The 24,400-nt window shown below is 32.9% G+C and overlaps 1 protein-coding gene across 1 annotated transcript in view; it reads right to left on the bottom strand.

Annotated features, from left to right (window-relative positions):
* The window catches only part of LOC140044090 (transducin beta-like protein 2), a 47,116-nt gene that overhangs the window by 12,350 nt on the left and 10,366 nt on the right, over positions 1-24,400 (bottom strand). The window contains exons 2-4 of the mRNA XM_072088570.1: positions 23,374-23,559; positions 23,032-23,083; positions 2,929-2,991 (exon numbers count right to left, since the gene is read on the bottom strand). Of these exons, the coding sequence (XP_071944671.1) occupies positions 2,929-2,991; positions 23,032-23,083; positions 23,374-23,559 (301 nt within the window). The remainder of the gene's footprint in view (positions 1-2,928; positions 2,992-23,031; positions 23,084-23,373; positions 23,560-24,400) is intronic.

Genomic DNA, 24,400 nt, shown 5'->3' with positions numbered 1-24,400 from the left:
CATGATGTCTCAATAACGGCGCTCACTTATTAATCACATCAGCCACTTAATGTTGTTATAATTTGTCATTATACATCACTAGTAAAGTACGGATAGTATAACTTAAATACATTTAGTTGTGTTGTGTTTCATTAAAACGATGTGTTTAACGTTTACGAGTTTGATCAACCCAGTAACTCATCGATGAATTACCGGTAAACAACTACGTTGAAACTTACATCGTCAACAGCCACTTAATTGTTGTTGGTATTTCTCATTATGTAACACTATCGTCGCACACCTGCCGTGGGTCACATGAATTAAAGTTTGAATGGACAGAGATATCCAGAACATAACACTAACAGCCAGGTGCGCGACATAAACAAACAAACTTCGTTTATTTACAATTTATAACGGTAGAAATACTACTACAATCACATAATTAGTCTACGTTCTACAAGACAATGATAGACTCTGCGGTAATGTAGGTATGAAATATAATTCATAAACATTAATTAATTGTGTTCAATTGAACATTAATTAATTTGGCTTAATGACTTAATTATAGTTATTTTAGTGGCTTGTATGGCTTACCGTCGATAAACAGTTGTCCATTTCTGAATACGGGCTTACGTTTTTCGGCATATGCCTGCGCCATAATTGTAGATAATTCTCTCTTTTTCTTCATGTCCGCGTCAGGTAAATCTTCAGTAATAAATACGTTTTGTGATTTACTTTTTAATTTTACTTTTCCTAGTTTTAGGACTTGGTTTCTTTGTGGACGGTACAGAAATTTAGCTATTATATGCCTCGGTTTGTTATCTAAACGGCGTTTCCCGGTGCGATGGCAATTTTCAATTTCGATGTCCTTGAGTCCGAGTTCTTCGCGTAGTACTTTTTGCAATAAGTCCTGGGTGTTTTCTGTAGCATTTTCTATAACTCCTCCAAACCTTAGATTAAAACTCCTACTGTATCTTTCTTGTTTTAGGATTGAATTTTCCATGTCCGCCATTTTATCCTGATAAGCCGCCATTTTGTTTTCATACTCCTCCATTTTCTTGATTTCATTTCCAATTTTTTTTATTTCTTCCTTCGTTTTGTTAGTTGAATCATGCGCATATTCCACACTTTTTTCTAGATCTTTGACAGTTGTTTCCAGTTTGGTAAGCCTTTTGTTGTAGTTTTTTTGATTTTCTAGGACTTTATCTAGTTTACCATTAAGTTGTTCTGATAGCCTACCTAGTTGATCGGCGAGCGTTTGAGTTTCCCCCTGTCGATCGCCGGAGGCTTCGATTGGATCATCTGCTTCTAGACTTTCGGAGGGTCTAGCTTTTCTTGTTAAGTCAATTGATTTAGTATTTGCCCTAGTAGGCCTATTAGTCGCCATCATGCAGTCTTCTTTTAGTTAGTGTATACAACTTTTAAAAATAGTAGAGTTTGTTGGCTATATATTACCTTTAGTCTGAATTTAAGATCTTTTTCCCTGCGTGTAAAAGTTAGGTGTTGTCTCTACTCGCGCATGCTCACATCAACAAAAAAATTTTGTACGTCTAATGTGTATATACATTTATATCTACAACTCAATGGCTTCCCGAATAAGTTAAAAAACTTAGGGGTCATCGTGCATTCTGAAGAGTTATTTTCATTTTAAAAATGCCTTATTTTTCATCATTTTCAGCACTTTTATGCAATTAATGTGCGCATTTTGTCATTTTTAACATGCTCGTATAACGTTATTTTAAGTCGGAACAAACTCAAATTTGGTGAATGTACTAAGGATGGTGAGTAGAATGCGATTTCTACAAAAAATGTGTATTTTTACGCTTTTTAAGAATTGCGCGCGCAAAAACGCGCGATTTCACGCGTATTACCCTACGTGCGCGTGCGTTTTATTGGCTAATATTTTTACCCTTTACCTGAAGTTTATGTATAGTGAATTTCATTAATATGTAATAATGAATTATGGAGATATGACTGATAATGTGATTTCACAAAATGGCGTATAAATTACGTCACGGATGAGTGATCGAGCTGAAAAGCTTATTAGGACTAAGTTAAAGAATTTGAAAGACATTGTGAAATTTTGATAATCATTAACATTAAACTTTTTGAGATAATTGTTACACAAAATAGTGTACAGAAACAATAATAACAACAATAAAGATTTCATACAATAACAATAGGTGATCATTTTATTGTAAATGATCACCTAATAATTTACAGCAATAAACAAAGTTTTACACAACAGCACAAAAACTTTAATTTAAGAGATCAGATCTTTTTTTCAAAACATTTCCTGACAAGGCTCTTGCATAATTTATCAGTCAATTCACAACAAACATCAGTCATTTTTTTTTTTTCATGCTCATCCACCCTCCTTAACAACCTTCAAGGAGAGCAACTAATTGTGATCCTTTAAGCACATTATAATAGCTATCAGCTATAAGCCTACTGACATGAATCTCAGTGAGGCACCAAAAAAAAAAGGGGATTCACCTGTCTGCATTCAAAGAGCACAAGTTTACCTATCACCTCATAGTGCATCCAACTTGGGAGATAACCCTTGTTATTGTAACCATCTTTTATTTTTCTTTTTTTCTATATTCTTCCTTCTTTCCACGAATTTTGCCCCAGTTAACACACCCTTAATTTCAAACTAAATGTTTTTTTCTGCTACTAAATTAAAATTTAGATCCCATTTAATAGTATACAAATAATGAATGTTTATGAGTGTAATGGTACAGATAATGGCATGAGGTAAATGATAAAAGGTTATATATCAACAAGGCGACAGCCGAGTTGATATATAACCTTTCAGCAATCACCAACTATAACATCTAAATAGATTCCTGTCATTTGAATCAAATAAAATGTAGGCCTAGCCAAGGCCTACATTTGATGATGTCTTTCATACAAAAATAATACACAATTTAAAATAATTAGACTTACTTGCAATCTGGACTAAACTTGACATTTGTTCCATGATCATATTCCACATTTCCTCTAAGACATCTGAATATTATAAAAATAAAATAACTGGCAGGTACAACAAAATGAAATGAAATTCCGATACATCAACTACCGGTATGCATATTACTGTAATAGTTTGTTTCTCTCTATATTTGTAGTTACAGTAGCAGGATTACTAAAAAAGTTATTGCCCGATTTTAAAGGATGGCTTCACACATCATCATTAAATGTTCAAATGCCTAGGTGGTTTTTGCGCTCTATGAGTGCCCTTCTAGCCACACATTTGTGAAACTTTTGAGCTGATCCCCATTTCATATTTGACAAATATCACCAGTCATATTCGTAACTGGGGCATTCCACAGTATTTTTTTGTTACGGACGGGACATTTTTGAGAATATAACTAGACATATCTTAGAAATAAAAAAGAATCCAAGATTCAAAGTAGAATAAATGTATACTTATATGGCCAATGTTTATTATGAAAGTCCAAAAAAGAAAAAAGACTGTACAAAAAAAATGTTATTATGAAAATTGTATGGGTCGCGAATGGGACGGCAAATGGACATGACTTTTGAGAAGGTTTACGTATTGTAATATTTCTCCTCATTTAAAAGAGATTTTAAAATATGTTTTTTGTATTATTATGTTGCCAGATAGTTGTTTTAGATAACTGAATGTTAATTATAAAAATTTAACTGCAAATTAATTAATAAATATGATTTATATGTTGTTACGGATGGGACATTTCTAATATCGCGGACAGGACAACTTTGTCCACGTTAAAAAATTGTATAATTTTTGGTATTAAAAAAATTTTAAAATAAGGTGCGGGCAAAAAATTCTATTGATCATACATTCGAATAATTATCGATCTATAATTTCCCCTATGTTTCATTATTTTTGGGATTTTATTTGTGTTACACTTACAGGAGCTTGTTGAAAATAAGCACTTTCTTATCAGTGGGGGGATAGTTCAAATTACACAGTAAAGTCTCTATTCTTTTGTACACAAATTTTGTAAATAGAGAGGCATTTTAAAAAGCTATGAAAAATAAACGGTGTGGTAAAAAATGATATCAGATGACTAAATATAGGTAATATAACTTGAATTTTACATTTCTGGTATTTTTATTCAAGTTGTATTGTCCCCCAAAACATGAAAAATAAAGATGAAAAAAATCAAATTTTGAATAGACCATTTTGTAGTTAATATAAAGTTATTCACTTCCACCGAAAAAAAATATTGATTTCGCTTATAAAAAATCAAAATAAGTTTACCATTTTTTCGAACTCATCGACTCAGAAATTAGGCCGGTAGAGCTAACTCATACATATGCATGTTAATGCATCCACACAGCAGAGATCTGATCTAACAATGGACGATGCACGTTGTACAACACCACCAGATATCGACGCGACTCGACTGTGGGTTTCCCCTGATCGTATGTAAAGCTGAGCTGTTAATTTGTCGGTAATTAGGCCTAGACGGTTATTTTAAATATAATAATATATATATAACACAATAATAACAGGAAGGTAAATTAATTAACTTAGCCTGGGATTTTTCCAGTTCAGGGCTAAATACATGCTGCTGCATATACTTTAGTAGCAAGCAGACTGGGACAATCGGGTCCCTGCAGAAGATGCCCAGCTAGGTACATTGTACTCTTCATAGACTGGCCTAAGCTATGCCATCAATCTTAGCTACATTCCGAAAATACAGCCAGCTTGGATATACATTTACAGTTGAAGCTTGTTGGTTATCCGCACTTGGCGGATAACCCCTTGTTATTGTCACGATCTTTTTTTCTTTCTTTCTTATTCTTCTTTCTTTCCCATAATTTTGTTGCGCGTGTATCTCTAAATCTTCTCAACATAACATTGTATAACTTTATCAGAAGATTGACCTCTATCTGAAGATGTCGTAATAAGGTTTTCGGTCCCGTCCGAGTTGCGCAGCGTAAGTTACGCGCGATTTTATGAATTTCGCGTATTTAATTTAGATCGAAAACCATTAAACCACTTTTATTTAAAGACGTTGAGCTGATGAAGACTGGAACAGAGGTCACCCAAAGACAACTAATGATAGACTCGGTATTGGAATATGATTGGATATTGCAGGAAAAATATTTGTGACTCTCCTGCTGCATTCGGCCAATATGTTCTTGTCCAGCTTGTATGTAAAATGTTGTATAATTTTTTTTTGTATTATATGTACAGTATATTATTTTGTAAACATGACATTCAATAAATAAAAAAAAACTACAACAGTACACAGGATAAATTATTCAAATTTACTTGTACTTCATAATTTTACTGTAAATATTACAGTGCAAAAGGGGTTAATAAAAAATATATATACAGTATATCTTATTGAATTCCTGTATTGTTTTTTTGTGTCAATTTGTCTACCAATTATCAATGTGTTAATTGTGGCAGTAATTACGGCAGCTATAGTCTTCTAAGATCGCTCATATCCATTACAAAGTGTCATTTTAATAGTAAGAAACGTTTCAATAAATTGTGAATGTTGCCACTGTACGATACATTTTGTGTTTCTCACTACTTGCTCTTATTGTTCAATCAATGTTAATACCTAAAAAAAAAAAAATTTGTGTCAAAATATCTGTATAAATGTTTATTTGCGGAATGTTAATTTGAACCTATTACATTTGATGCAGAAAATATTTTTAAAATACAGTACTGCATCAGTAAACATCTAAAACAATATTTAGACTTATTTGGTAATTTTCTCTGCAGAATAGATAGTTGAAATCTTTAAAAATTAAACCAATTCATCATGATAGAAACAAAAAATTACTAGAATTTAATTCGTCACTTTGACGAATTATAGGTGATCATTTTTATCATTTTATTGACTTTAATTAATTAATTAATTTTTTAAACATGTACGTACGTTAACATACAATCGAAAAATGTTGATGTATGCCATCCTATTATACGCTTATAGTGCTGAGTTATGCCTATTATATGCCATATACATTATGTACAGTAAATACTGTATATCTATATACAGTGTAGCATAGGTGAAATTACGGGACACACATCATGTTCCAATTTTTTGGTATGATGGAATTATCAAAATAAACTCAAAGATGACAATTTCGAAAGATAAGGAATTGAGCAAATAAATATAAGAATTGGAAGAAAATTTGGCACGTAGAAGCGCTGTACGCGCTCTTTGAAATTTGTATAACTTTTACGAAAAAGATGAAAATACTACTTTTTAACTTCAACTGGCCATATGTCACAACATCCAATAGACTTGATTTTTATATGAATTCATATCTAAATTTCATCAGCTTTCATAATAAATTATAATCATCAAGGTAACCTTTAATTCTGAAGAGCTGTAAGATATTCAAATTTACGGTGAAGGTGAAATTACACGACCTATGTTAATCAAGTTTTTACGCGTGATGACGTCATAAAAATAAAAGTAGTGGCAAGTCATAATAAAGTCAATTAATTGAGCAATCACATACTGAAAATTGAGCGAAATCGGGCACAAAATAACAGAGATGCATTCTATTGAATGTGAAAAAGAATGACAAAAGAGAAAAATAACTTAATTTTAAATTCAAGTGGCCATTTGATGACTTTAAAACATTTTGTACATAAATTGTGTACATGAATTCATATCTACAACTCAACGGCTTCCAGAAAAAGTTAAAAAAATTGGGGGTCATCGTGCATTCTGAAGAATTATTTTCATTTTAAAAATGCCTTATTTTTCACCATTTTCAACACTTTGATGCAACTAATTTGCGCATTTTGTAATTTTGAACCTGCTCGTATAGCGTTATTTTATATCGGAACTGATTCAAATTTTGTGAATGTACTAAAGATGGTGAGTAGAATGCGATTTGTAAAAAAAAATCGTATTTTTTACGCTTTTTAAGTATTGCGCGCGCAAAATTTTTTTTTTGCGCAGTAATTTGTTGAAACACGCAAATGGCCTAATTCATGCTCTAATTTGATCAAAACTTAATTTTGAGGTTTTTAAATTTTTAAAGCGCGATTTCACGCGCATGACCCTACGTGTGCGTGCGTTATTATTTGCTAATATTTTTACCCTTGACCTGAAGTTTACGTTTAGTGAATTACATTAATATGTGATAATTAATTATGGAGATATGATTGATAATGTGATTTCACAAAATGGCGTATAAATTACGTCACGGTTGAGTGATCACGCTGAAAAGCTTATTAGAACTAAGTTAAAGTATTTGAAAGACATTGTGAAATTTTGGTAATCATTGACATTAAACTTTTTGAGATATCTGTTACACAAAATCTGTACAGAAAGTAATAAATAACTAGACATGTAACTCGTCACTTTGACGAGTTTGGTTATCCGCAGCGCAAGTGGTGCAACATTAACTTAAGGGGATAGGTTGAGGACAAAAGGAAGTGTTCACTATGGCATTATGACCTGAACTGAAGAATATGATATGTTGTTATTGCTGAATTTTATTATTTATATTCATATATAGTATACACAGTATAACCTGTATCCATATCACATACAGTGTAGAATAGGTGAAATTACGGGACCCGCTATTTATTGCAATTTTTAACATGTTGACGGTTTTAAAATGAAACGCGAAGGTAGCAATTCCGAAAGGAAATTATCTCAGCAACAACGTATTAGCGTGTAGAAGAAATTTGAATACGTGAAATATTGATGCGCGCTCTTTTAAATGTAATGAATTATGACGCAAAAGATGAAAATACGACCTTTTTCATTTAACTGGCCATATGATGACGTCACAACATCCGATTGGCAACATTTTTACATAATTTCGTATCTACAATCCAATAGCTTACAGAAAAAGTTTTAATCGTGATTATCACATTTTATTCTTACGAGCTATAACAGATTAAAATTGTCTGTAAAGATGAAATTGATGCCACACGTGATTTAAATTTTTAGGCATGATGACGTCAAAAAAATTAAATTATTTTTAACTCATGCGAAAGACAGTTGATTGACCTAGACATTATCAAAATCGGGGGGAAAATGGAAAACGGATAAGTCGAGATGCGCTCTATTCAATGTGATGAGCTATGACGAAAGATACAAAAATCCTAAATTTTATGTTCGTGTGGCCATACGATGACGTCACAATGTCCGGTTAGCCATATTAATACCTGATCCGATATCTACAACTCATCTACTTCCAGAATATGTCATCCACAAAAATTTGACCGTCTAGTTTAGAAATTACGACTGTTTAAAAAAAGACATATTTTAAACGAATTTTTTAACCTTTTCATAAAAAACGCGCGCAAATTGTCCAATTGGACGTGCTCGTATGACGTATCTTTAAGTCGAAATTGTTTAAAATTTGGTAAAATTACTAGAAAAGGCTGGAAAAACATAAATCACGCGAAAAAAATACGTTTTCAATGCTACGTGCGCACCGCACACGTAAAAATGTGCGCAAGCGTGGGAATTTTTGACATGCTTAAAACGACATGAAACGCGTAGAAAGTTGATTATAAATTAATTTTGCGCATTTTGAAATTTTAAATGCGCGTGCGCGCGTAACTTTATGTAAAACACGCAATTTTTTTTCAACAGAAAGTTAGCGCATGATATAAATTAAACTTTTGCAAAGTTTCAAGTTGAAATGTTATTTGGTTGTAGACATATGTTAAATACGAGAAAATCGTTAAATCGCGCGTACGTCACGTTGCGCAATTGTAAACATCATGAAAAGCTTCGCCTGACGACGTTACATAAATGTCAAAATGTTAACATAGTTACCGAAATGTTATGTTTGCGAGTTTTGGAGAAAAGCGTTACACAAAAATCATACAGAAAGAAAGAAGAAGAACTAGACATGTAACTCGTCACTTTGACGAGTTTGGTTATCCGCCGCGCAAGTGGTGCAACATTAACATTAAGGGGATAGGTTGAGGACAAAAGGAAGTGTTCACGTTGGCATTATGATCTGAACTGAAGAATATGATATGTTGTTATTGCTGAATTTTATTATTTAAATTCATATATAGTATACACAGTATATTCTGTATCCATATCACATACAGTGACATACAGTGTAGAATAGGTGAAATTACGGGACCTGCTATTTATTGCAATTTTTAACATGTTGACGGTTTTAAAATAAAACGCGAAGGTAGCAATTCCGAAAGGAAATTATCTCAGCAACAACGTATTAGCGTGTAGAAGAAATTTGAATACGTGAAATATTGATGCGCGCTCTTTTAAATGTAATGAATTATGACGCAAAAGATGAAAATACGACCTTTTTTATTTAACTGGCCATATGATGACGTCACAACATCCGATTGGCAACATTTTTACATAATTTCGTATCTACAATCCAATAGCTTCCAGAAAAAGTTTTAATCGTGATTATCACATTTTATTCTTACGAGCTATAACAGAATAAAATTTACTGTAAAGATGAAATTGATGCCACACGTGATTTAAATTTTTAGGCATGATGACGTCAAAAAAATTAAAATATTTTTAACTCATGCGAAAGATAGTTGATTGACCTAGACAATATCAAAATCAGGGTGAAAATGGAAAACGAATAAGTGGAGATGCGCTCTATTCAATGTGATGAGTTATGACGAAAGATACAAAAATCCTAAATTTTATATTCGCGTGGCCATACGATGACGTCACAATGTCCGGTTAGCCATATTAATACCTGATCCGATATCTACAACTCATCTACTTCCAGAATATGTCATCCACAAAAAGTTGACCGTCTAGTTTAGAAATTACGACTGTTTAAAAAAAGGCATATTTTAAACGAATTTTTTAACCTTTTCATAAAAAACGCGCGCAAATTGTCCAATTCGACGTGCTCGTATGACGTATCTTTAAGTCGAAATTGTTTAAAATTTGGTATAATTGCTAGAAAAGGCTGGAAAAACATAAATCACGCGAAAAAAATACGTTTTCAATGGTACGTGCGCACCGCACACGTAAAAATGTGCGCACGCGTGGGAATTTTTGACATGCTTAAAACGACATGAAACGCGTAGAAAGTTGATTATAAATTAATTTTGCGCATTTTGAAAATTTAAATACGCGTGCGCGCGTAACTTTGTTTAAAACACACAATTTTTTTTCAACAGAAAGTTAGCGCATGATATAAATTAAACTTTTGCAAAGTTTCACTTTAAAATGTTATTTGGTTTTCGACATATGTTAGATACGAGAAAATCGTTAAATCGCGCGTACGTCACGTTGCGCAATTGTAAACATCATGAAAAGCTTCGCTTGACGACGTTACATAAATGTCAAAATGTTAACATAGTTACCGAAATGTTATGTTTGCGAGTTTTAGAGAAAAGCGTTACACAAAAATCATACAGAAAGAAAGAAGAAGAATAAAAAGTTGATGATGATGATGATGATTTCGTACAATCACAAGAGGTTATCCTGCAACTTCGTTGCGGATAACCAATAAAAAGATGATGTTGATGATGATGATTTCGTACGATCACAAGAGGTTATCCTGCAACTTCGTTGCGGATAACCAATAACAAAGATTTGATACAATAACAATAGGTGATCATTTTATTCTAAATGATCACCTAATAAAACAAAAATACATCCCTTCTGCTGGTGGTGGTCTACTGTAGCCCTACCTAGCTAGCAGTGTACTGCCTAGGCCTACTACACTCTACTTCTAGAAACAGAAGTAGGCAGCAGTAAGGCTACGTCTCTCGAGACTGTCAGTGCTAGTACTAGTACAGTAGCAGCAAATTCGGGCCTAGGCCTAGCTAGGCCTCTCCTGTTAGCGAAACATAAACTCACCTAAATGAATAAAAGTTACCAACTGTAATTCTAACTTAGCATTCTGCAAGCTATAGTTTTCGTGTTTTCTTCAAGATTCGTCTCGCATCACTACTCGACTCTCTCGCTGTTGATTTGGAAAGCATCATCGATCATCCACACGATGTATCCATACAATATGAATATTTATGAGCTAACTCAGGTCAAGGGTTAAATTAAACCGGAACACATTTGTCTTCCAGACAAATAGCTTCCGGTTGGTTAATTTTTGCTTTAAATTGCGATTTTCCCGTGTAAAAATTGTTTTTAAATCCAAATTGAGGTCAAAGTGAATAACTTTTGTGCAATTAAAATGGCCTATTCAACAAAAATATTGAAAAAAAATTTTTTTTCAGGGGGACAATACATCTTTAAACTTCAGATTTTTATTTTCATGCTATAGCAAAAATTATCCACCGCATATCCACTATCTTTTTTCACCCTCTAGGAAGTCACCAGACATGTTATTACATTAGGTTAAATTACCTAACTACTGAAAAAAAGTCTTCCTGGTTTTTATGGCAGAATTTTGCCAAATTTTGTATTTAACCATATTAAGGAAAATTCATGTTTTTTCATCTTGATTTCTGTTACAAATATTTTATTTATGTACAATTAACCAGATTTTATATTTAAAATTCATGCCTGTACATGAGCTTTAAGGTGAATCTTTAAAAATTGGCGTTGGCGTTTGACGTCTGAATTTGTTTTAGTGGATCCAAGTTGCATCTGAAATTGTCTTCTATCCTTGCTTGGATTTAATAACTGTAGGCCTACTTCTATTAAAATTCAATCTTAATTATTTAATATCTGATTTATAAAAGGAAGGAAATCTACAAAGCGATGACCACACCCAATACTACCATTCATACTGGTCATGTTGTTTTGGATTTAGGTATTGCTCTTTTTTGTGGATTGTTATTTTAAATACAGACCACAATGTTTTGTGATTAATAAACAACAGTTAACACCTTTGTACAGTACAAAAACACTTTTTAGTTCTTACAATATTGTCATCACATCCATAAAAAAAAATGTCCCATCCGTAACATTCAATAAATTTTGATAGTAATGTTTTTTTTAATTAATAAATACAAGTTTTAACAAACTTGTTTAAATCTATTCCAATTTAATATCCTTAGGAGTTGAAAATTAAGATTTAAAATTAAGAATTAAATAACAATTTTGTTGTATTAGGGTATAACGCCCTCTGTAACGGCCTCTATGATGATGTGAATGTGTGAATATTTTGGGTACAGCTGCAGTGGTGCATAAAGGGAACAGCACGGGAGTGTTGTGGAGTTAGATACAATAGTGAGATACGATAGTTAGATACAATAGTGAGTGAGTGAATAAAGATGGTTACACATCAAGCTGGTTTAAGTGTTCTTTATTACTGTGTACCTTGTAATGACTGGATACTACATGGTTTTAAAGCCATTACTTCAATAAACACAAGTGAGGGAAAAAACACAATCGAAATGTCTCAGAAGTAACAATTATGAATTTTGAAATGCAAGTATGAAATTAATAAAATACTTTATTATGAATAATTGAGGCTTACTTTGAAAAGAAAAGTAACTGCAGTATATTTATGGGCAAAATAAAGATGCATGGTTTATGAAATAAAACAGATTTAAATGATATGTCCCGTCCTTATTTTTACTTTCATTATGTATCTAAGTATAGTTATATCGTGTTTCGAGCTCTGGTTTCTGTTGGTTTTCGATGGAATTGGTAGTTGTTTGTCGACGGTACCACCTAGGCCGAGTTACCCACCCCGCTACATGACGTATAGCCGCGAGGAGCTCATTCAACTCCGACCTGCGTTACCCGGCGTGCAACGTAGATCTAGGCCTAGTGCCACTGACACTGACACGTTAGGAGCGCAGATCAAAAATAGGAAACGAGGGAGAAGAGGTGGTCTTAAAGCTAGACTTAAACGCCGTAAGTTTTCTGCTCCGCTACCCTCTATACTAACAGGGAATGCTCAGTCACTCCGCAATAAACTGGATGAGTTGAAAGCATGCACCCTTTATCTCAAGGATTATCGTGATGCAAATTTGATATGTATGTCTGAGACATGGTTTACAGATACTGATTCTGAGTTTGATACAAACATCGATGGATTCTCATGTGAAAGGTCTGACCGAACACTAGACTCTGGAAAATCCATTGGAGGCGGTGTTTGCGTTTTTGTCAACAGTCTATGGTGCAACAATGTTACGGTGAAATATCGGCGGTGTACTACTAACTATGAACTCATTACTGTTTCGCTTCGTCCATTTTATCTTCCTCGCGAGTTCAATAACATTTTTGTCACAGTAGTCTACATCCACCCGAGAGCTGATATGAAAGTAGCTGCATCTGACATTCAAACCATATTAAGTGAGCTGGACACAGAATCCCCTGATGCTGTTAAGTTAGTCACTGGTGACTTTAACTCGTGCGACCTCAAGAAGGTTTCGAATTACTATCAGTACGTAGACTTTCCCACACGCGGTGACAAAATACTTGATTGTTGTTACGGCAACATAAAGAACGCGTACAAGTCGTCGCCTAAGGCAGGTCTTGGTAAATCAGATCACAAGATGATTCATTTAATACCAGCTTATAAACAAAAGTTAAAACAAAGTAAACCAATGGTCAAGGAAATCAAAGTGTGGACAAATGATAGTATGGAGGAATTTAAAGGATGTCTTGAAGCTACGAATTGGGATGTGTTTATGAATACAGATTCTATTGACGCCACTATGGAAACAATTGTTGAATATATTAATTTTTGTGAGTCTAGCATCATTAAAAAGAAGGAAATAAAAATTTATCCAAATAGTAAACCATGGGTCACTAAGGATATCCGAGAACTTTTACAGCAAAAACAACAAGCTGTCCGCAATAATGATGTTATGGAAAAGAAGCGTATTCAGAAGTTAATGAAAAAGCGAATTAATCATGCCAAACGCAAATTTGGAGAGAAAATAAAGAATGATTTTGATAGCGGTAACCCCAAGCAAGCATGGAATGGATTAAAGAAAGTTATTGGAAACGCGGAAAGGCAGAACACAACAATAGTTCCATCCGGATCCCGCCCATTGGACTTTGCAAATAAACTGAATATATTTTTTAACAGATTTGATAATGATGACCAAATTAATAATACTAATGATAATGATGTTAAACTGAACCTAGAGTTAAATACAACCAAATCTGATGTACCTGAATTTGATCTGCTTTCAGTTGAGAAAGTATTTAAGGGTGTTAAGCCAAATAAAGCAGCTGGGTCAGATAAACTAACTGGCAATATTTTAAAGTCATGCTATAAACAACTTGCGCCTATCTTTTGTAGATTATTTAACTGGTCGTTAAGCTCTTCTTGTGTCCCATGCATGTGGAAGTATTCAATAATAGCCCCAATAAATAAAGTACCTAAGCCGAAAATATTAAATGATTATCGTCCTGTTGCTCTAACCCAAATTATTACAAAGTGCTTTGAGAGGCTATTTAAAGATGTATTGATTAAAGAAACGTTGCCTTTTGTTGATAATAATCAGTTTGCATACTGTAGTAATAGAGGTGTCGACGATGCAATAACTACCCTCTTGCATCCAATCTATGAAACTTTGGATAAACCTAGGCAATATGTAAGGACGTTATTTTTAGATTTTTCTTCGGCTTTCAATTCAATGAAACCAAACATACTTCTTGATAAATTAGTTAGTATGAATGTTAATCCTTTTGTTTGTCTATGGATCAGAGATTTCTTGAAAAACAGAACCCAGCGTGTTAGAATTGATAATGTTTTGTCTGATATCATTGTTTCAAACACCGGTGCCCCACAGGGATGCGTGTTATCTCCATTGTTGTTCACATTATATACAAGCGACCTTAGAAGTGAATCATGTCAAATAGTTAAATTTGCTGATGACACCTGTATCACAGGCTTAATTGTAAACAATGATGAGAGCACGTATAGAACTGAAGTTAATAATATAATTAACTGGTGTGATATGAACTGTCTAAGTATTAATGTAAATAAAACAAAGGAAATTGTGTTTGACTTTCGTAAAATTAAGAGGCAACTTATACCTTTAAATATCAAAGATAATGATGTCCGCACAACTAGTGAACATAAATATTTAGGAGTATGGATAGATGAAAAACTGTCATGGAACGCCAACACTGCCAAAGTCTATGCGAAGGCAAACCAAAGATTGTACTTCTTAAGGAAATTAAGAAACTTTAAGATTGGCAGAGATGCGCTGTCTCTATTCCATCAGGCTATGATACAGTCCATATTAACATTTTGCTGTATTGTATGGCTAAATAGTTTATCTAAGTATAACTCAAATAAATTACAGAGAATAATCAAAATGGCTAAGAAGGTAATAGGTGCAAACGTCCCATCTATCCATGATATATGCGATAAGGTTATGGAGAAAAAACTAAAATGTATAATTAACGACCAGTCTCATCCTCTTTTTAACTTTATAAATTTCAGTAGATCCGGAAGGATGATTCCTTCAATTAAGAAGACTAAGCGTCATAATAAATCATTTCTTCCGTGTGCAATCAGGCAATACAACAAGCAATTTAAAAGATAACTTGAGACGTTTTATATTTTATTCTTTATATAGTATTTTAATATTTATACTGTTCATAATGTTTCATTCATAGCATATTTTCTTATATATTATCTTATCCATTGTATAGTAATAGTATTGTATGTTTTTAACTGTTGTTATTTTTATTGTAATTTGAACCTTGGAAGGCAAATTTCATTTACTGTGTATTTGACAATAAATTTGAACTTGAACTTGAACTTGAACTTAACAAAAATGTCTGTCCCGTTCCTACGAAAAATGTCAATATATTTTTGAATATGATATTTTCACCAAAAATATTTGTTTATAATGTATTCAGGGGTTTCGTTAGTAGCCGGCAACCGGCGCATTCGACCGTCTACTTTGACATTTTCGCCGGCTACTTTCTGTCTACCTAGGCCTACACGGCCTAGCCTAGGCTAGCTCCCGGCGCGAGTACTTTTATTAATCAAGAACAATACGTACGTGTTTGTTGTATTTATTACGTTCTCGCGACGACACGATGATGATGGATTAAAATAGGATTGTAATTAAATATTTAATCTATTATTTTACCATGTAATCTGTACACGAAAGGGACCTAAAACTCCCTGACCTATCTATGGAATTTTCATTTGAAACTTTTCGCACTGTGTGGATGTGTGTAGCATGCGTTTCCGCGAGGCATTGTTAGAATCCTTTAACCGTGACGACCTACCCGTCAACGGCGAATACACCAACGCGATTCGCTTAAAATGACATCATATGATGTACTGATATTAATTTTCTGTGGTCGAGCCTCTCAGAATTTCACGAAAATTCTTTTAAACATGTAAAAATTAGATATTTTTTATGATATACGATTTATCTATAAACAACTCGAATTATAAACCAATACTCTAGTAGCTAGATCAACTTTCGTATGCACTTTGAGGTCCAGAGAATTTGACTTTAGAAATTGGTTTAGGGTGGTCAAACAATCAATTTTGGCTTGGTTACACATTTTGAAAATGTGGCGAAAGGTCAAAAGGTCAGGGTGAAAGGTTATAACACCAAACACATCCTTAAATCTCGACAACCACTGGTCACAGCAAGGTAATTTTCGTCTCAAATTGATCAGAAGGTATACATTTATATTCAGTCTAATGGGACATTTTAGTAAAAAATGACCGGAAATGCCATTTCTGACCTTTGACCCACAACCCAGGGCATGTATGTATCTCCGTAACTACTGGTCGTAGACACTTGAATTTGGTCTTAAACTGTTCGAAATATAGATTTTGTTATTTGTTACACATTTTGAAAAATGTTACAAAAGGTCAAAGAGTCAGGGTCAAGGGGGGTCAACAATATTTTCTAGCATTATTATAAGCAAAAGTACAATTACAAACAGTAAAGGATTTGTTGTAATTCCTATAATGAAACCATTTAAAGCATCAGTTATTGCATACCATTTATTTAAGAATAAGTTGTGTAGAGGTATGTTTTTTGTTTGAAACATTAGTAATTAATAGTATTTCTGATCATCTTTTCACCAAATTTTCTGTTAGAATGAATGTAAATATGTATATTTCCAACAATTTGATACCAAATTTAAGTTTCTACGACCAGTACTTACAGAGATATTAAGATGCCCTGGTATGTGGGTCAAAGGTCAGAAATGGCATTTCTGATCATTTTTCACTAAAATGTCTCATTAGACTGAATATGAATACATGCCTTCTCAACATTTTGAGACTAAAATTGACTTGCTGCGACCAGTGGTTGCCAAGATACAAGTACCTATTTGTGTTTGTTCATATAACCTTTGACCCTGACCCTTTGACCTTTTGTAACATTTTTCAAAATGTGCAACAAATAAATAAATGTATATTGCGAACATTTTTGGACCTAATTCAAGTGTCTACGACCAGTACTTACGGAGATACCATAAAAACCATAAGTAACACTGAAAATGTAAAAAATACACAAACGGTGTTTCATAGTTATTGTTGGCTGGAAAAAATAAAAGTAGGCTGGCTTATTGTCGGCTGATCTATATTGTTGGCTAGCTCACAAGCCTTCCATGATTATGTTTTTATTCCCCATCAGGACTGGACACACAGAGTGGTTTCAGTCACGTGGTTTTAAATTACTATGCAGCCCTCAACGTTTATATTTAGTTAGACTGTACGCCAATTTTTGTCCTTTCGGCAATTTTTGTCCTTACGCCAATTTTTGTCCTTTACGCCAATGTTTGTCCTTACGCCAATTTAACCATACGGCAATTTGTTCATAAGGCAATGTGTTTGTGTGTCCGTACGGCAATATTTGTTTGTCACTAGAGGAATTATGTCTTTAACGTCATTAGTTTGCCTTACAGGAGCGGAATTGTTCGTACGGCAAAGTTTTTCTATTTTGGCCCTAATGGCCGCCCATAGACTAAGCTCCAGAGGGATGACGGTGCGCGCGAGAATCGCGAATTCCAAGTCGCTTTCAAGATGTTTTTTTTTAACATTCCCGGTGAACAAACAGCGGCGACGACGCTCTCGGGGCGGCTCCCGATAGGCCTAGGCCCCATATGGTCATCGTCAGATGAGTCAGTCTACTAATTTCTTCATAATTTCGAAACCGGTCATTCATAATGGTCAAGTTTGGTCTTATTTTGAAGAGAAGAAATAGGTTCTGATGAAGAGATGAGTTTTATTATGAAATATTTATTAATTTTTGTGCATTTGGTAGTCAAAAAAGATAAATTACAAATTTTTAATAATTTTCATAAAATATTTCTAAAATTTGCATAATCCATACTCCGCCAAAATAAGTTGTAACACAAATTTGATAACATATTTGAAAATAAAATGTCCTTGCATTATTTTTCTTTTTTAATTTTTTTAATGTGTGTTTAGAAAAAAATTTAGGGTTAATTATGTGACATATGCTTTTTGGGTCCCAGGGGAGCAAAATAAACTTGGGGGTCAATGGGTTAATAGAATGCAGTAGAAGTAAAATTGAGAAAAATTACAAATGCAAATACAAATTTACCCTAGTGTTTTTTTCGTGATTATTGTTGACAAACCTATTGACTATCAAATTAAAAAACCTCATTGATTTAAAAACACCACTTTGGAAGTTATAGGTACGTTTATGAGGTATACTTTTATAAAAAAAATATTTTTTAAAAACACCCCTTTTTAAAATAATGGTATCAACCAAACTCCATTTTGTAATTTTTTTTTTTCTACATTAAATGGATCTCAATAAATGTTGTTTACACTGCTATAAACAAAAACTGTATACTGTAAGTATTTTTGGTTAAAATAAGTATACAAGTTTGTACTTTTTCACTATTGAAAATCTGTGAAAAATGGCAAAAACATCAAAATTTGGATAATTGACCGTTGTCATGGCAACGGAGGCTAAAAATTAAAATGAATGCTGTAGATATGCTTTTTATTGAAATTTCTATTCATGGTAAAAATTTGAGAGAAATCCATTTTTTTTACATCTGCCACCAAATCTTTGATTTTTACAGACAATGGCTCTTAAATGATATGTCCCGTCCGTAACAAAAATGTCCCGTCCGTAACAATATATTTTTGAAATATGATATTTTACATTTTCAACTATTTTGCGACCTTTTATTTTCGTGATTTGAGTCGTAATGTGTTGAAGCAAATTGGCGAATGCATTTCACCTCCACGATGAACGTCAAACAACAATAACGTCTGATTGGCTAAAAGTTTACATGAATTCATATCTTTTCTCTCTTTTGTGAGGGCAACCCACTTTATAGCAATAATAAACAATATGGTAAAGGTTACAGTATATACTGTATGTCTATCAATCTATTTATCAATGAATATTTAAGTGATATTACACAGACTGAGATTAAAAGGATATAAAAAAATATTTTGATATTGTGTTGAAATCTAAATAAAACAAATATGTATACAGAGAAAATTTATAGTACAGAGCTAAAACGATATAAAGATTGATATTCAGTATTAAAAATTGAGATTCGATATAATAAATGATAAAATGGTATTGCATTATAAGATTGTGTTTTGTTTGAATACTTTGATAAAATTGTATAGTTTTACATTTTGAACATAATATTGCTTTCATTATTTACTTGAATTATATGATAACATAACAAACTAATAAATATTGCAAAGCTAAACCCAAACCGAAGTATGGGGATATGCCCTCGTCGCTAGCCAGGGTTATTTTTATAGTTCTAATTTAAGTCCTGGCTAGCACCAGTTGCGTCTCGGTCATCCCGGACTCAGGCGCCTCCTAGAAAACAATAATATAATAATATACTGTATACCGTACATTTATGTTTATTCTTGTGTATTTCTTAATTAAATTAAATTTTATTGATTATTTTTCTTTTTAGATAATTGATTCAATTCCTATTCATATCTACAGTACAATTCAACAACTCCAAATAAATATTATTCCATTTCTGTTCATTTAATCAGCCTGTGCTTCTTTGTGGCTATAGACAACTATCCATAGATAATATATTTGCAATATGAAATGTATCTACCCATTCGTATGGACACAGGGTGACCCCGAAAATTTAAAAAAATCTGCGTTGTTAAACGAAATGGCTAGTTTGAGTGCAGATAACTTTAAAAGGGAAGTGATAAGAGTTAATCTCAAAACATATTTCTACAGTATATTGGCCAGAAATAAGTTGGAATTCTAAGTTTGAGCTTGATAGCTATTTTTTGAGACATTTGAGACATTTATTAGAATCAAATGATATAATTTTGTTTGATTTCCTTTATTATCGTAATCAGTCTCTACTTCAACTGAACGTTCAATGAAAAGGGAAATTCCCATATTTTTTCAGTTATGATGCACTGTGTGGGTAGGGTTTATATGTCTATTTAAGTAACTTTAATTTCATATTATTTTAATATATATACCTTCTTATTGTGTATGACCATACATAAAATCAATCTAAACTATGTTCAGCTTTTTGGGCTGAAAATGAAGCAGGAATATCATGTAGGGTATATGAAAATCTTTCCTATGCATGCATTACAGAGAGGTAGTGTGTACAGTATAAAGGAGAGCTTTTAGATATCGCTTGACATATGAACTATTGCCTAGATGATTATAAAATTATGTGACTTTTGACATAAAGATGTAATAAAATAAACCACCGTGATCAAGGAAAACAGTTATTGTGTAATTAAAATGTGACACCATCATAATTAATGGACTCTTCCATAAATGTGTGATGCTGCAAGCTGCTAGAATATACACCCGCGCGTTCCGAGAGTACTTGGCCTGGGTAGAATATTTTTATTTTATTCATATCGGCAATAGACATGAAATAATAATTACAAAACATAGAAATATATATATATATATATGAAGACACGAAGCCGAGGAGCGACAAAAGCATTAAACAAACGCTGTATATGGGCCCGTTTCTGCTGCCAACCCAAAATATACCGTATAAATATACCGTATATATACCGTATATGAAATTCGTGCACCGTTTCCGCTGCACATACTTCGTGGGTGGGTTGTAAAAAAGTTGGCTTTCATTACCCAAAATGCATTTCGTGAGACGGAAGTATGGATTGACCTCGTGTAGTGAGGTTTTTACCTACCGGTATATGCTGACAAAAACAAAACAATGATGGTTTCTCAAAACGTCGTAGCATTGCTTTCTATTTTAAATCTAATGAGCAGAAGTGGCAACGAATTTACACCGCACATACAAGCACAATCTAGAAATGTCACTATAAATAAACTCTGTTATTCAAATTGAGTTTATATTATGCTATATTATCCTATATTGCCGTTTTAATTTTCTATTATACAGTATTTTACCATGATTTTACATCACGTTGTTGTCGTGTAAGAACATTCGATTTATTGTAATTAAAATCTCGGTATCTCTTCTGTTGCCATACAGTCTCCCACCAACTTTCGCTTCCCCCCACAATTGAATTGCAAAAATAGTGATTTGTTCGGTCCACAGTGACATTTTGATCTGTTGCTTGCTTTTACACGTGTTTTTCAACTTTCAATGCAGCAGAAAAACCAAAACAAACGCGTCGCGCTCTGTTAGTTTTTGACCTCGTGTCATGAGTCGGGTCACATTTACGGTATATTTTGAGTGCAGCAGAAACGGGGAACGAAATATACGGTATATTTTGGAATATACCGTATAATATCCACAAACGATGGGGATATTTATGCAGTATATATACCGCAAATATATACGGTATATTTTTTATGAGACCCATTTCTGCTGCCAAAAAATATACCGTATATAAAATATACCGTATATATACGGTATATTTTTGGCAGCAGAAACGGGGCCTATGCTAAATTTACATTAAGTCCTTTATGGTTAACTGAAAGAAAAAGTAAAAAAATTAATCTGAATTTTTCATTGGGATACCTAATGTGATGAACTATGGCGCAAAAGATGAAAATACAACTATGTTTATTCAACTGAACATATGATGACATCACAACATCTGATTGGCAAAATGTTTGCATAAATTCGTATCTACAATTGAATAGATTCCAGAAAACATTTTAATAATTATTATAACTTTTTATTCTGACGAACTACTGTATAACCGATTGAAATTTACTGTAAAGATGGAAATAAGTGACCCACGTTATTTAAATTTTTAGACATTATCACAAAAATGAAAATATTTTTAACTCATGCGATAGTTGACCTAGACAATATTAAAATCTCGGGGGAAATGGAAGACGAATAAGCGAGATGCGCTCTATTGAATGTGATGAGCAATAATGAAAGAGTAAAAAATCCTATATTTTACATTCGTGTGGCCATACGATGACTTCACAACTTCCGAGAGGTAAAGATTCTCCATGAATTCATATCTAAAACATATCTGCTTACATATTGAGTTAAACAATTGGGGGTCACCGTTGATCCTGAGGAGCTATAATACAGTATATTCAAAATAGGCATAATTTTGATAATATTCTGTAACTTTTGCAACTAAAACGCACGCAAATGATCTAAATCAACGTGTTCGTATGACGTCATTTTAATTTGAAATTTTAAAAATGACTAGGAAAGGCTGGAAAATTGTTTTAGCATTAGTATTTTCATATAATAGCCTATGGCGTCAAAAAGTATTATGTTTGATAAGAAAGGGATGTTGTTTCTAGGCTCAGGGATGTCATCACCACTCGAAATTTCCAACCACCATTTTCATGATGGCGACCACTCCTATATTTACGCATGTAGATCGTAGCCTACTTACTAATACGATACGATGTATTGTTATTATAATTATCAATGCGTCGATCGTAGGGTGGTTTGTATTGTTAGTGAACAACATTGTCATCGCCTTGTACTGTTCATATGTTACTATTGCAGCATTGTTTTTTTAAGTACCAGCATATGTGTCATTGTTTATTTCATTCTGTAAAACTTACAACTCATAAGTGGTACGGTCCTCTGCATAGTTTAAAAAAATATATTTTCCGTATACATTTTATGTAGGAGAATTTTACAGCAGGCGGAGTTATGCACCCTAGGAGTACCTTTTTAGTTTTAAATATTTTTTGGTTGGCATAATATTACTGTAAAATTAATGTGATTGTTTGATGTTTATTTGCAATTCACTTCATTGCGTTTTCTGTTTACTACTTACCTATGTTCTTTTTCTTTAAATTCTTTTACACTCCAAATACGTATTGTGCGGTCTGAAAAAACAAGATAGTATATACCTCGCATTGTAATTGCCATCGATCAAATTACTGTATTTAAGCTAAAATATAAAATATTCAATACTGTATTATATCTATATGAAGTCTAAAAAAAAAAAAAAACTCCTATGCTCACTATGTTTAAATAGGCTACAGTACAAGAGCGGCTTAATTTTACGTCTGCACTAAAATAATTTGGCTACATCCCTGTAATTTATTATGAGTGAGAGGAGAATATCTTTAAATAAGTAGTCAGTATTATAAAGAATTGAATCAAGTGATTTTACCTTCAGCACAGGATGCCAGATATTTTCCATTAATGCTGAAGTCTAAATCTAGTACATTATCCGAGTGGTTCTTCAGTGTAGCTGCTAAATAAGGGTGACTAAATGAATGTTGTTGTTTTTTCTGCCATTTTCCTTGCTGCTTCGCTTTCTTGCTTGTTTGATGTTTTTCTTTCTTAATTGGTTCTTCTATAAAATTAAAATAAAATAGCACTTTTTATACTGTACAAAAGAGATCCAGTAATATTTTTTCCAAACACTTAAAATTATTTAATATTATTATATAAATAAACATAACAATTACGCTACCAAATATTAATTTTTTTGTATAAAAATAATTAAAATATGCACATTTTCCATACAATTAGCTTCTTAATTAAAAATTTTCAATACAAGTTGTGTAGCAATAAGTAGCATATTGTGTATGCTTTCAATTGATACCATACAGTTTGTCCATTGGCATTTTAAAGAATAATTTAACCCGAAAATGTGTTTTTTGGTCATTTTTGGGTCAAATGTCAGTAAAAGCATTTCCGGTCATTTATTCACTAAAAGTAGGTATCCCAATGAAAGCGCACAGAGGGGTATCACTTTTGAAATATTGACGAAATTCGAAAAAGTAGTATGACTTTGATGTTAAATAAATCGTATTCAATCTTAATTAATACTTACAAAATTTATATTGTTTGAAAGTACTTGTTTTAATCTATGTATAAGTGTGTTTATAATTAAAATTAATGAATTAGTTGCCGAGAAAATGCGATTTTAAAACGGTTCTAAAATCCCGTCGAGCCGATTTCCGCGCGTTGAAAACCTCATCGGAAAATCCCCATCAGTTTTCAAAACACGATCGCTCGATTACCATTGGAGCTAGCGGATTAATTTTTGTTGTATGTTATCAGGCTTTAAATAAGCTTTAATTTGATACGAAAATCGTCTTCTATAAATAGGTTTTTCGTAACGAAAAGTCAATTTTTGTGACAAAAATCCAATTTTGATTCACCGTTTATGGAAAAATATTATGGATTTT

Source organism: Antedon mediterranea, chromosome 3, assembly GCF_964355755.1.
Source record: "Antedon mediterranea chromosome 3, ecAntMedi1.1, whole genome shotgun sequence".
Classification (NCBI taxonomy): domain Eukaryota; kingdom Metazoa; phylum Echinodermata; class Crinoidea; order Comatulida; family Antedonidae; genus Antedon; species Antedon mediterranea.
Note: the sequence above shows the minus strand (reverse complement) of the source record. Positions and strands in the feature narration are given on the sequence as shown.